Source organism: Capsicum annuum, chromosome 6, assembly GCF_002878395.1.
Source record: "Capsicum annuum cultivar UCD-10X-F1 chromosome 6, UCD10Xv1.1, whole genome shotgun sequence".
In the NCBI taxonomy this organism is placed as follows: Eukaryota; Viridiplantae; Streptophyta; class Magnoliopsida; order Solanales; family Solanaceae; genus Capsicum; species Capsicum annuum.
Window position 1 is genome coordinate 227,139,692 of NC_061116.1, and position 13,549 is coordinate 227,153,240.

Here is a 13,549-nt window from a genome sequence, read left to right on the forward strand (position 1 = left end):
TTTCCGACTCATTCTCTAGCATACGTCCAATAGAACAACTTATCAAAATTCCTCGAAGGTTCTCTTCAGAGGGAACCTACTTCAATCTGCACGAAACTTGAGATTTGGCAGAAACCTTTCTAATTTAGAGCCCCAATTAGGGAATAAAACTGCAGTCCAGATTTTAGTGTTCTTCTCGTCAAATGTATAACCAGTAGTTAGGCTTTACCATTCATCTTCTGGCCTCAACAACCAATTTCAGCTCATCATTGCTACAAGATGGAGGACTTTTTAGTTCTCCCTTGGTGGTTACCTTGTGATTGATTAATGAACAATCAGCATGGGTGTTAACAACATAATGCACTCTCTGTAGAAACACATTACTGAAGTTCTTAAGCCTATGGTGTAGAACGAAATTTTACCAGATGATTTTTAGTGAAGAGATCGGTTATTTGATCTCAGGAAAGAACACTATGGTGATTGATGTGAAACCGAAAGTATTTCAGTGTAAACAGTAAAAAGGCAGCCCGGTGCACTATAGCTCCCGCTATGCGCCGGGTCCAGGGAAGGGCTCCACCACAAGGGTGTATTGTACGCAACCTTACCTTGCATTTCTGCTGTTTCCAAGGCTTGAACCAGTGACCTCCTGGTCACGTGGCAACAACTTTACCAGTTACTCCAAGGCTCCCCTTCTATTTCAGTGTAAACAGTGGTAGTCATAAATTTATAAAACTTCTTGCATGGGCCAAAGATATTGAATACATAAAACTGATCCTATAATTAAAAGAAAAATGAAAAGGAAATCTTAAGTTCCGCATATATTGCAGGTAAATAAAAGCTACAAATGGGTATACAGGTGATAATCATTCTTTAAATAGGAGCACATTATTTTACAAAATGTGGGAGAGAAATAAAACCCCTTCCAGTTTATTCTATGGAAGAGTACTGCAGAAAAATCTTGACTCCTTTAAGCCAAAATCTTTACAAATTAGACGCACGCATGAGCCACTAAAACAAACACTGTTCGATAATACTAATAACTAATTTGAAGTCAAACATGGTTGCTCCATTTCTGGGATTCACCATCTTCTGAAGTTTTAGGTTTGCAGGAGTGAAGCATGTAGCTGCATGCTTCCACTGCTTCCCCTACTGTTAGGAACATCCATTCTTGTCCTAATGTCTCTGTGAATTTCGACTTGTTCAACTTCTTCATCACCTCTGCTCCTGGATTCGCCAAAACTAGCTGCAAAGCCACAAAAATCACACCTTATGTTAGAGGAGTTCAATTTTTATCCCGCGACAGTGTAAAGGAACTTTTACACTGTTACGCGACTTCAAAAATAACAAGTAGTAAGAAACATGAAAATAAGACGCTAACCTTGAGATCTCTTCTATCAAGATTTTTCTTGACCTCTTCGAACATGCTAATTCCGCTTGTATCAATGTTACCTACAGCTGCACATCAAAGAATTTTAGCTGTCAGTTTGTCAACTCTAAATGTATTTAGGCACCCAAGGGTTTGGCCTAGTGGTCAATGAAGTGGGTTGAGAACCTGAAGTTTCAGGTTCAAATTCCAACAGAGGCAAAAAACATTAGATGATTCTTCTCATCTGTCCTATCTGTTGTTGTTGGTAGGTGGTAGATATCCCGTGAATTTAGTCGAGGTGCGCGAAAGTTAGCCCGGACATCACGGTTATCAAAAAAATTGTATATGTATTCACCGGTTTTTCGAATAAATAGATGCAACATAATTTAACTAACCTCCCATATCAAGTATAACATACTGCAAAGTTGTTTCTCCTGAAGATTTTAACTTGTCTTCCTCATCGTCAATCCACCTTGAGATCCTGTATAAATTGAATCAACCCATACTTAGTATTTGTATAAAGAGATGGTGGTTATTTGTATACGAGTCTACCTTTTATATACTAACAATGTAAAATAACTTCAACACTAACTTGAATATTAAATTACGTTGTCAGTGCATGTAAGTTAAATTCTTAGTAGACAATTAATTTACCTCTCTCTTAAATAGCTTGAGTTAGTGAAGTAAATAGGTGCTCCAATGTCAAGTATGAGAACTCCTGGAACATTGTTTGTGTTTGGATATTGCTCCACATTTCTATAGATCATAGAATTGGGGATATTACCAAGTACTAAAGTCCTTGGCCTTGCTACAAAAAGCAACACCCTTAGCAATGATAAACCAACCTGCATTTGTATTAAACAACAATTTATAAGCCAATTTGAATTTCAAACTCTTTTTTCAGTTAATTAAATACATTAGAAAGGAGTACTTACAGCCATGACCAAGCCAATTTCAATGTTGCCAAAGACAACACCAATGTATGCACTCATGCACACCAAGAAGTCGAATTTGTCGACATGCCAGAGATGAATGGCAGCATTATAGTCGATGAGGCCGAGCATGGCAGCGATTATAATGGACGACAAGACAACGAGGGGAGTGAAGTGGAATAATGGCGTTAGCAGCATCAACGTCACCATCACGGCCAACGCCATAACAATATTTGATACTGCAGTTTTGCATCCTGCGTTGAAGTTCACCGCTGATCGCGAGAATGGCCCTGCACGTACGTTCATTTTTCATATCAGCAGCGCGCTATCTTAATTCCTAATATGCAAAAAAGAGTTTAACTTTTATACGCTGCTAGCCTTGATGTTATGGTTGTAAAACGGGTCAACATGGAAAACGAGGACCCATTCACATTTTGTTAACGCATCGAAAAAACTTCCTTCGACCTTTCCGTTTTTAAGGTTTTGGGGTGGGGTGGGGGTTATTTGTTCTATCTACATCTATCCCAAAGAGTCGTTTTCACAAATTTAATCGTAAATATGAAATATTTGTACAAATAAAAATGCGGGACAGATAAAAAAGATGCATGTTCGTTTTCACTTTATTACTCAGGTGGAATGAAATGACCCACCAATTAAAAAAGTGGATAAAATTATCTGGTACGTTTGTCGGTGGAAGGTAACAAGTATCAAAATGAAATTATTCAGACGTGTGATAGGTCCTGGGGGGTTTCGATCGGGTCATATGATCAGTAATCACATGGTATGGGCCCAAGTGGGACAAGAAGTGATAGTGGTCCAAATCAAAATCAACTTTCGGCCCAAAGGATAATAAAAGTGAAAGGAAGGATCATGATCAGGTCAAAACTCAAAATATGATACACCAAAGGATGCGGTGCAGCAGAGGAAACTACTCCTCCCTTAATAAGATATCTCGGGTTTGAGCTCTGGATATGAAAAAATCTTTGGTAGGAAGTGCTTCCCTCAAATGGACCTTACGTGGCGCGAATTCGGATTAATCGGGCTTCCCTTAAATGGGCTCTATGTGGCGCGAATTCGGATTAACCGGGCTTCCCTCAAATGGGCCCTACGTGGCGCGAATTCGGATTAATTGGGCTCCAATGCGGGTACCGGACATCGGATGGGAAACAAACAAACAAAAAACTCAAAATATGATATTGATATGTTTGTATATAGAAACATACATACCAGTAGTGAGGTAGCAAGAGGTGCAGGAGCCAACAATGTTCATCATCCCAAAAGCAATCATCTCTTTGTTACCATCTATATGGTAATTCTTAAACATTGCAAAACTTCTCCCTACTGCTATTCCTTCCTGTAAAGGTATTTTTATATATAATATATCGAATTATTTAAAAAGATAACTACAAGTAAATTGTACATAAAATCGAATAAGTAATTTTGAAAACAAGGCATGCATGTTACCATTTGGTAAGTTTATCTCTCTCTCTCTTTTTTTTTTTTTTCCCTTGATAATATTTAAGTGGTGTCGGTATATATTATTGTCACAATTCGACATGTGGGTCTACACTGCTTCCTGTCTCAAATTGATATTTTCTTTTGCATATATTTACTATCAACCAGTGTCAACGTATTTTGTGCGACTATATGACATGTAATTTTGTGTACCGGTAAATAATTCAAATGTGACAATGAGATAATAATAATATGATTTTCTTGGAGAATTTAATCTTAATTCTACAACAGTAAAAGTACGCCATATAAATTGTAGAGGAGTATATTATTATTAATATATTTAAGTTATATTCACAGATTATCATAAATACTTTTGCACTATGATCAGTATGATAAAGCCAGTTACAGGAGATTATTACTCTATATTTCAAGTTACTATACAGACTTCTTATGAAGAGTTACCCGTAACCATATGTCACACATAAATAAATTATCACACGTTTTTAAATAACATTTACTTATATATAAAAGACAGTCACTGCCTCTTTTAAAAAGAAAGCTTGGTGTATCAAGCTTTCGTTATATGCAAGATTCAGATTTGAATTGCAAGGATCTGTTGTATATTACGTTGTTGTCCCTTCGTACTGAAAAATAATGCAAGTAGCAGATGAAAACAAATATATAGGAATGGAGAAATGAAAGGAGCTTACAGCAAGAGCAATGACACCCGTGACTATGCCAGTTTTGATAGCAGTTGTCAAATATTTCGATCCAAATGACAGATCCATTATTGATGGAGGATTTATCCCTTTCTTCAGCTCTCCAATCTGTTTCCATTTTTTTTTTTTAAAAAATATTACTATTCACATAAGAATCCAATTGTTACTGCAATCCCTTCTAGAAACAAGAATATTTAGATATAGTTAGCTTAATAGGTTTGAACTTCGAAAGTCGAAACATTTAATTTCGAGTTTTTTACTACGATGAATTCAGATACAGATTCTTCAAAAATCTAAAAAAAAAATATATATACACTTTTAAGTATTACAAGTCAACACAGTTGATAATTCGACATCCTTAGCTTTCTAAAAAAAAAATTACTATTTGATTCTCAAACTAGTAACACCTTGAAATTGTTGGTGGGTTCGTAATCGAGAGGACGTCTTGCGGAAGTTTTTAGTTTGCAAATTATAATAGGACACATGAAAAATTAAATTAAAAATATATTATTGGATATGGTTTGACCAAAAGGCCTACAAATTAAAAATAAAATTGAAAATCCTAAAACTTATTGGGAAAAATCTCCCCCAAAACAAATGAAAATCCTAAAACTTATTGGGAGAAATCTCCCCTAAACAAAAACTCTTTAAAAACTACATTGGGGATATTATTGTGTTATGGTATGAGCAGGGTCTTCTATTTATAAATGTCCAAAACCTTTCCTTCAAGAAAGATGTTAACCAAATATGGAAAAGAATTATATTTTTTTCTTTCAAGAAAAATAAAAATAATTATGATAACTTTTATTTTTCTTCTAAAAAAAATAAAACTTAAATATATTAAGCAAATCAGTGCAAAAATTCTAACAGAAATGAGATGGAGGAGTATGTCATTTCTTTTGTACTGTTGGTGTATGTAAGTAAAGTTTATCTCTTGGCAAAAAGCGGCCAAACTGAAGTGATGGTCTTCCTCGAGTCACGATCTTCATTAAGGGGTTCCTAAGTAAATTTAAAAACTAATCAAATGAGTTTAACGTCTATTACTATATTTATAAATAAAATTAATTTAATTATATACATCTATAATTTTTGGCCAAAAAAAATTCGAATGAATCCCTAGCCCAAATATAGCTCCGTACTACGATTGAAACCCGTGATAAGACACAAATTAAAACTTCTCATTCACTAAATTTGTTGTCTTTTTTTGTCTTTGAGTGTTTCCAATTTATATAAGGACAAACAACTACAGCTATCAATCAGAAGTGTCTTGTTCATATCTATCATATGCTGATGACGAATACGAACAAGTCATGTCGTGGAAGTATCACGGCTAACCAATTAGAATTAAGTTGTTTTATTCATGTTTAATATGATAGTAACTAATTAAAGTAACTTGAACTCGAACATGTTAAATTGACAGTGTATATAATCTAAATCAAATTAAAAGTCTTACCACAGCAACACCATGTTTCTCAGCATGCGTTATATAAACAAGAATCGTTCCCAATATGACAGACGTCAACGGCGCCATCGCCGATATCCAGAACAACTTCGGTCTCTTTTGACTCTACATGAATACGGAATGCCCATTAATAAATTAATATCAAATTATAACTATAAATCAGTTACAATATTACTATATTTATGATAATAACATATAAAATTAAACATTTTTTTCTTTGACGAAATTAAGGAAAGTTTCCTTCAATTAGTTGGTTCTTTTCGGAGTGGGAGTAGGTTAAGTAACAATATAAAATTTAAAGAGTGACAATATTTTCTTGGAAGATTTGCAATGTCTACCAAAAAGAAAAATATATATTATTTGGCATTGCAAGTCTAAAAGATTTCCACTTTTAGTAGACTGCTTTTAGCTTGTGGATATATAATTATAGTGTTCCCATTCCAAAATGTCAAAGTCAGTTTGAGTATGCTTACTAAAAATTTGGCAAGCATCAAGTAGAAAAGGAAACAAAATCCCAGCACTGCACTTTCCCATCGCCACTGCAATTATTTTATATCAATCATTTAACCATTAGTATTGTATTCAAAGAAAGTACTATTAATTACTAACAAATACTCTATATTAATATATAACTAATCCAGGACGTGTCTCTTTCTATTAAAAGTAAATACTTTAAGCAATTCTCTGAACTTTTAAGAAAAAAGGGAAGAAAGAATCAACATCTAACTGAAGGATACTTGCAAGACATATTTTGCAAATTAGCAAACCATGTGCTTGTTACAAAATATACTTAGAAACTTTTAAGTAATCTGATAATGTAAATTTGTAGAAACTTTTAAGTAATCTGATAATGTAAATTTGTTTCAAAGGATGATATTGCTTAAGAATTTGACAGTATTTGCGTTCAAAATCTCCAGAGCGTAACTCAAAAAATCTCATTTTTTAGAATCCAGCAACCTCGTAAACTCAAAATCTTAGCTCGTCGGATTAAACTTTCTACCACGGGACATGTGACATGTAAGAGAGAGAGAGAGAGAGGGACCTGATGAGTTTGGGAAAAGACAGAACGTAAGACAGAGACAACATCAGTGGCATGAGTGAAATGTTGAAGACCAAGTATTCCTTTTAATTGTTGCAGTATCACCACTGTTGCTGCTCCTCCCATAAATCCTACTATTGTTGCATGTGATAAAAAATCCACTATAAATCCCAGCCTTCAATTTCATTAAACAAAACATTCATTAATTATCATCAACTTATATAATAATGTCATTCTACCAAATAAACATACATGGATGTGATTTGGCAACAATATTAGAAAGTAGAGTTTAAGTTCAATGGATTAACTAGAAGGCCCGCGTACACTCCACCCTTCCCAGTACTTCTCATACTCCACTTGGTGGAATTACACTGAATTTCACCATGCCCCTCACAAGCACGTAGAAGAAATTCTTTTTGTATAATGGGTGACGGTGAGATTATTAAAACTCAGGATCTCTATATGGTTTTGAATATTATTGAACTTTAATTTGTGAGCATACCTGAAAAAGCCAAGAGCAACTTCAAATAATCCAGTGAAGAAAGTGGCAGTGAAAGCAAGATGAAGATAAAGAGTTGGATTTTCAGCTGCGTTAACTTCATTTCCCAACATAGAAGCCATGAGAAGAGATCCAACAGCAACTGTTCCCACTGCTAAATCTCTTGAACTTCCCATTAATGCGTACACTAATGGCGGAATAAAGCTTGAATCTGCACAACCAAAAAAAAGGAAAACGTAGCAATTAAGTTGCTATAATTTTATGAGTTCGCGTTCACAGTTCAATATTTTCCTCGATTAAAATTGTTGTCTAGGCTAAATTAAACATTACAGGTTCATTTGAATCCATAACTATTACACTAGGACTAGTCACAAGTAAGAGTGTTTGGTTTGACAAAAGTCATTTTCTTGGAATATATTGTCTGGTAGCTGAACATTATAAAATGAACTTCACGTAAAACTTTCGTGAAAAATAACTGTGGTCGTACCAAACATTTTTACTAAAAATAAACATGATGACTTACAGAGGCCAAGTATAGGTGGCAAGTTCCCCAGCTTAGCATAACTTATTCCCTGAGGAATAGCAAGACTAGCAATAGTAATTCCAGCAATAAGATCTGATTTGAAGAACCCAAAATTGTAACGAGAACCCCATTCGAAAATTGGAAAAAAATATTGAACCCCAAGTATGAATTTTCTAAAGGGTGTTTGGTTCTTGAATTGCCTAAGTGGATCATCTGGAAATAAAGTTTCCTTCACTGTATTTTTCAGTGACTTGAAAAATGGTTGTGGTGGTGGAATTTCAACTTTGTGTATGCCTATGCCTGTCTGCTCTCCCATAATTGATGGGTACTCATAATCTGCGTTACCCATTCTGATAATATATGTACTACTATATAGTATTTATTTTTTCTTTTTTGGGTATTCAAAGAAATAATCTGACACTGATGAAATTATATATATCCAATGGATAAGGACTTTCTTTCTGCAAAGCTTTGAAAGAAGGAATTTTGGTTGGAGTGGCTTGGACTGAATAATAAAGGATGGGTACTTTATATAGAGGTATTATACCAAGAACTGTTGACACTTTTTTCGAGTGGGGTGGAAGGTAATAGGGACCAATTGTATGGTTCTAATTTCTATATTTTTATTCTTATATGAATTTAATTTGTGTGTTTACGCAAACCATATATATATATATATATATGCATGATATGTTGGAAACTAGTCATATTATTTTAGAGTAGCAAATCAATATTTCTAATTAGGATTTGGAAATTGGACAGTTACTTTAGTCCATATATATTCAAATAGGGTTTGTAATTAAAAGATAATTTATAAATAAAATTTTCACAAATCAGTAAATAACTCCTACTTTTCAAGCTCAATATAATTCTAATTCAATTTACAGAAAAAAGATCATATATATCTCAAAATTCTTTAGGTTTTACATTAGTATCCGATATTTATATTATGGTTTGATTAAATTTTGATTAATTTGCACGTTATAGAATTCTTTTCTGAAGGTTAAACTTTCAACCAAAGTTTATTGATTCCTAGTTCGAACATTACTCTTTTTGATTCAATCATTAACTGGGATGCCACAAATTAAAGCCAATGTTTCAAACTTTTACTACCGTTTTTTTTTCATTGTCTCCCCCTCCCTAACACCAGGAAGCAAAGTGCTGATAGCTGACGTATTTTAAATTTTTAGAGTAGTATTTATCAACACATACACACACAAAAAAAAAAAAAAAAAACAAATATTTACTTAATGATGTAGGCTTTACTATAGGCTTCAATTACATTTTGACACCTGGTTGTTACATCATTGGATGGGCTTTCTTTTTCTTTTTCTCTTTTTTTTTGGTTGATATTCTTTTGAATGTTATGATGGTATATTTACGTGTTTAGTTATATGTGTCAGGGAGGATCTTTGTACATTATTAGTAATCAGGTGATACATTTAATTTAGACTATTAATTGAAAAAGTTTTTATTTAAAAATTCTGGACCCAAAAACATTATTTCTTTCTAGCACACTGAATGCTATTTCTGGAGAAGAAGGCAGCCGGAGACTCCCGCCAAATTATAAATTACTACCTTCGTAATGGCATAATTTGTCTAAAAAAATGTTTTTATAGTAATACTTTAATCAGATGATTAACAAATGAGCGAATTTAGACTTAAACGAATCAAAAATAGGTTAAACAAAGAGTCATGGCTCAGCATGTCATAATACAAAATTTTCATTTCTTTGTCTGTTTCTCTTAATTTGTTTAATTATCTGATCATTTTTTTCTTTATTATGACTTATTATAAAATATCACAACATCAAAAACTGTATATTATGACAACATTTTTCTGGGTTTATTTAGATTGCATATTAGCAATTTAGCACAAGATTTAAATAAATTGAATTGGCTTGGTCAAAATATGTTGAAACTTGAGTTATTTAATAGATGAGTCAATAACTCGTACAAACTTAAACGAATTATGCTTGGCCAATTTTGTCACCTCCATGTTAAATCACACTGGTAGGATAAAATTACAGTTATAACTGTTGGGGTTGAAATTGAGAGGACGTCATGCGGAAGCTATTAATTGCAAATCATTGAACGGTAATTCATATGACAAAGAAAAATATACTAAAACATAATACTATTGATATGATTCGGCCAATTGGCCTACATATTAATAACCTAAATAAAAAAAATATAAAAAAAACTATTTGATAGTAAATCTACCTCTAAACAAGACTCTTTAAAGGTACATTGTGGATACTATTGTGTTATTCTTGTATGAGAAGAGAGTTTTCAATTTATAGAGGTTAGTCAAATATGGAAAAACTTTGTATTTTTCTTTAAAGAAAAGTAAAAGTAATTATGGTATTACTTTTATTTTCCTTCTAACAAAAAGTAAAACTTAATTTTGGTAAAAAAAATCAGGGCAAAACCCCGAACAAATCTCTCCCTTTTGGCTTGATTTTTTGACAAATAATTTTGATCTTCTTCTTCACATAATCTTCATCTTGGTTTTCTGGCAAATAATTTTGATTTTCTTCTTCACATAATCTTCATATATCATTGGTGTTTACCATGATTAAAAATTGATATGGGTTAAAATTGAAGTCCTATGCATTAAAAATAAAAGCACGAGAGTTGATATTATTGGAGCCCTGTGTTATAAGTAAACGGGGTTAAAAGTACAGCCTTGTGCATTGAAAGTGAGCACAAATTAAGAGTGGAGCTCATCAGTTAAAAAGAAATACATGAGTTGAAAGGAGCTCAAGCGTTGAAAGTAAGCAGAGCTTGAAAGTTGGAGTTGGCCATAAATGAACATGAATTGAAAATTGATTTGGTTTTAAAGAGGGATTAACAACAGAATTGTTGAAAATTTGTTTGAAATTTTTTCTCCACATGTAATTTTTTTGAACCTTTTTTTTTTGACAAAAAACTTCATCATCACCAAGTTGATTGCAACTTTGATGTTAAACTAACTTCAATCGAATCATCGGATCTTTGAACCATAGGCTCGGACCATTGAACCATAGGCTCTGTTACAACTTGCTGAGTTCATAATCGAGAGGGCGTCATGCGGAAGCTACTAATTGCAAACCATTGAATGATAATTCAGATGACAAAGAAAAACATACTAAAACATAATACAATTGATATGATTCGGCCAATTGGCCAACTTATTAATAACCTAAATAAAAAAATATAAAAAAACTATTTGAGAGAAAATCTACCTCTAAACAAGACTCTTTAAATCTACATTGTAGATGCTATTGTGTTATTGTTGTGTGAAAAGAGAGTTTTCTATTTATAGAGTTCCAATAGCTTTCCTCCAAGAAAGAGGTTAGCCAAATATGGAAAAGTTTTATATCTTTCGTTCAAGAAAAGTCAAAGTAATTATGGTATTACTTTTATTTTCCTTCTAAAAAAAAAGTAAAACTTAATTTTGGTAAAAAATCAGAGCAAAAATCTAAACAACAGCCTGAACCTGAATATCTTTGTTCCTACTCATTATGCATCACTATCAATTAATCATCTTTGAACTTTATGAATTAAACATTTAAACCTAATCCTGATATTTTGCAAGTGCTAGTAATTAATCATGACAATTCAAACTACCACTAAACCTATCTATGTGAGAAAAAAGGCAAACTAATTAAGGTGGGTAATAATACAATATATATCTAGTAACAACCAATAGCAACAAGTAAAATGGAAGCTCCTACTTTATTAAGTTTGTAAACCACACCATTGTTGCACACGATCAAGCTAAAATGGAGCTAATAGATTTTGTTGCAACGTAGAAATCAAAATCAATTCAAAATTCTCTTACTAGATCGCACTTTGATAGATGTAATTGGGATTTGGAGTTCGTTTTATGAATGTTCACTTTATTGAATCAAAGTCAATAAATTGTTTTTTGAATGGAAACTCATTTAGTTTAGCCTAAAAATATCACTTGGAGGAAACATAATATTATTTTTATCATACTTAGGCAAAATTGAATGGTTATTTTTATTATAAAAAGTTGTCCACTAAATTTTTGGAATATTTATTATATGAGTGACTTTTTTTTCTAATTATTATTAGAGAAGCTAATTTAGTAATTTTGGTGTAATAGTATAAAAGTTAAGTGACCCTCCATAAAATTAACGTTTAGATTTCTTCATCTGACCATCTATCAATCGATCACAATGGCGTGAAAGGAAGCTCCTATATTAAGACAATAGCTATGAATTAATTATTATTTCAACAAGATCAAATATTCTACTAATTGAGGAGTCGATATATATATATACTCGAATATTACAAAATTATATTTTTCATCAGTAGAATAAGACGAATAATCCTACTGCAAACCACATGTATTTTTTCATTGTCTTATATATGCTTAACTCAAGAGGGATCCGTGACCTAAACACACATATATATAGCCATTAAGTTGCGTGTTTGCTTTTGGCAACTGGAATTAAATTAAATAACATAATGAAGTTGGCATTTGGATGCATGCTTTGGATAATTAATAACTTCTTGAAAAATATTTCCATCTGGTCTAACCCTTCTTAAAGCAATTACTGAAAAAGAAAAAAAAAAAATCACGTTTGGTTTACTAACCAAAACAATACATACGACAGAAAATTTCATTAAGAATAGAAGATCAGAAGATAAATTCAATAATCCACAGAGGAAGCTGCAAGCAAAGTGCTTCAATTAATAAAACAACAATAAAGAGCGGATTATTGTGAAGGAATTGTTGATGATATAATTAAGTATATAAAAGTGTGCTCACTTTAATATATTAAGCTTTTAAATAGGATGATCACACACTTTAACATGGTATTGAAAACGAATTTAATCACCGCCCATCATTAAAAGAATTTTCACCGACCTATTACAAAAATCGAGCTCACACATCAAACGCTTCAATATTAACCTAGTAAGGCAAAAGTCCTGAGAAGATGCTTATCGGGACCTTATTTTCAACTAAGTATCAATCCCTAGAACAATTTTTAGAAAATGGGCTAGCTAATTACATGGCAAATGCTGCGTGAATAATTACAATTAATAGGATATATAATTACATATACATTCCATCTCGTGATTCAGAAAATTAAAATACAAAAGGAAAACGAATCAAAGACTTTGACTTTGGGATTTATGTGAGAAATTATGACAAAACCGACATATATTCTTTTAATATCTTCTCTATATTCCTGATAACGATTCTTCTGTTTAATTTGGAACTTGGTGCGTGATTAATTAATAATTGAAGTAGCTAACTTGGCACTAATTGGCAGCAGTTAACAGAATATTTAACCTTTTTCTCTCGAAATGTAGCTAAATCATAAAAGAGATACATCCAACTAGACAACTAGACATAAGGCTAGTGGAATTCAGTATATCTTTTACATTTAATAATATGTTTTGTATGAATTCTTAACGCTATACAGCTCTTGTTTCGAAATTTAAATTAATCCACAGTAATTAAATATTAAAATATAATTATTTGATTTAGAAAAGTTAACTTTTGAAGTGAAAATGTGATTAAATGTTAACGAGTCTGAATGTGGATGGGATTTTAT

General features: G+C 32.4%; 1 protein-coding gene across 2 annotated transcripts; it reads right to left on the minus strand.

The window, feature by feature from the left end:
• Positions 1-771: 771 nt before the first annotated feature.
• On the minus strand, positions 772-8,490 carry LOC107875280 (sulfate transporter 3.1). Of its 2 annotated transcripts, XM_016721927.2 has the most exons (12): positions 7,975-8,490; positions 7,455-7,662; positions 6,956-7,127; positions 6,387-6,452; positions 5,905-6,018; positions 4,443-4,559; positions 3,505-3,631; positions 2,281-2,567; positions 2,000-2,190; positions 1,741-1,826; positions 1,358-1,434; positions 772-1,222 (listed from the first exon to the last, which is right to left on the minus strand). In XM_016721927.2, exons 1-12 carry the CDS (start codon positions 8,321-8,323, stop codon positions 1,031-1,033), a joined length of 1,986 nt encoding a protein of 661 aa, XP_016577413.1. In that variant the 5' UTR covers positions 8,324-8,490; the 3' UTR covers positions 772-1,030. The 2 variants fall into 2 exon arrangements, with proteins under 2 accessions (XP_016577413.1, XP_047270218.1); XM_047414262.1 differs by lacking the exon at positions 6,387-6,452.
• Between the last annotated feature and the right edge of the window lie 5,059 nt (positions 8,491-13,549).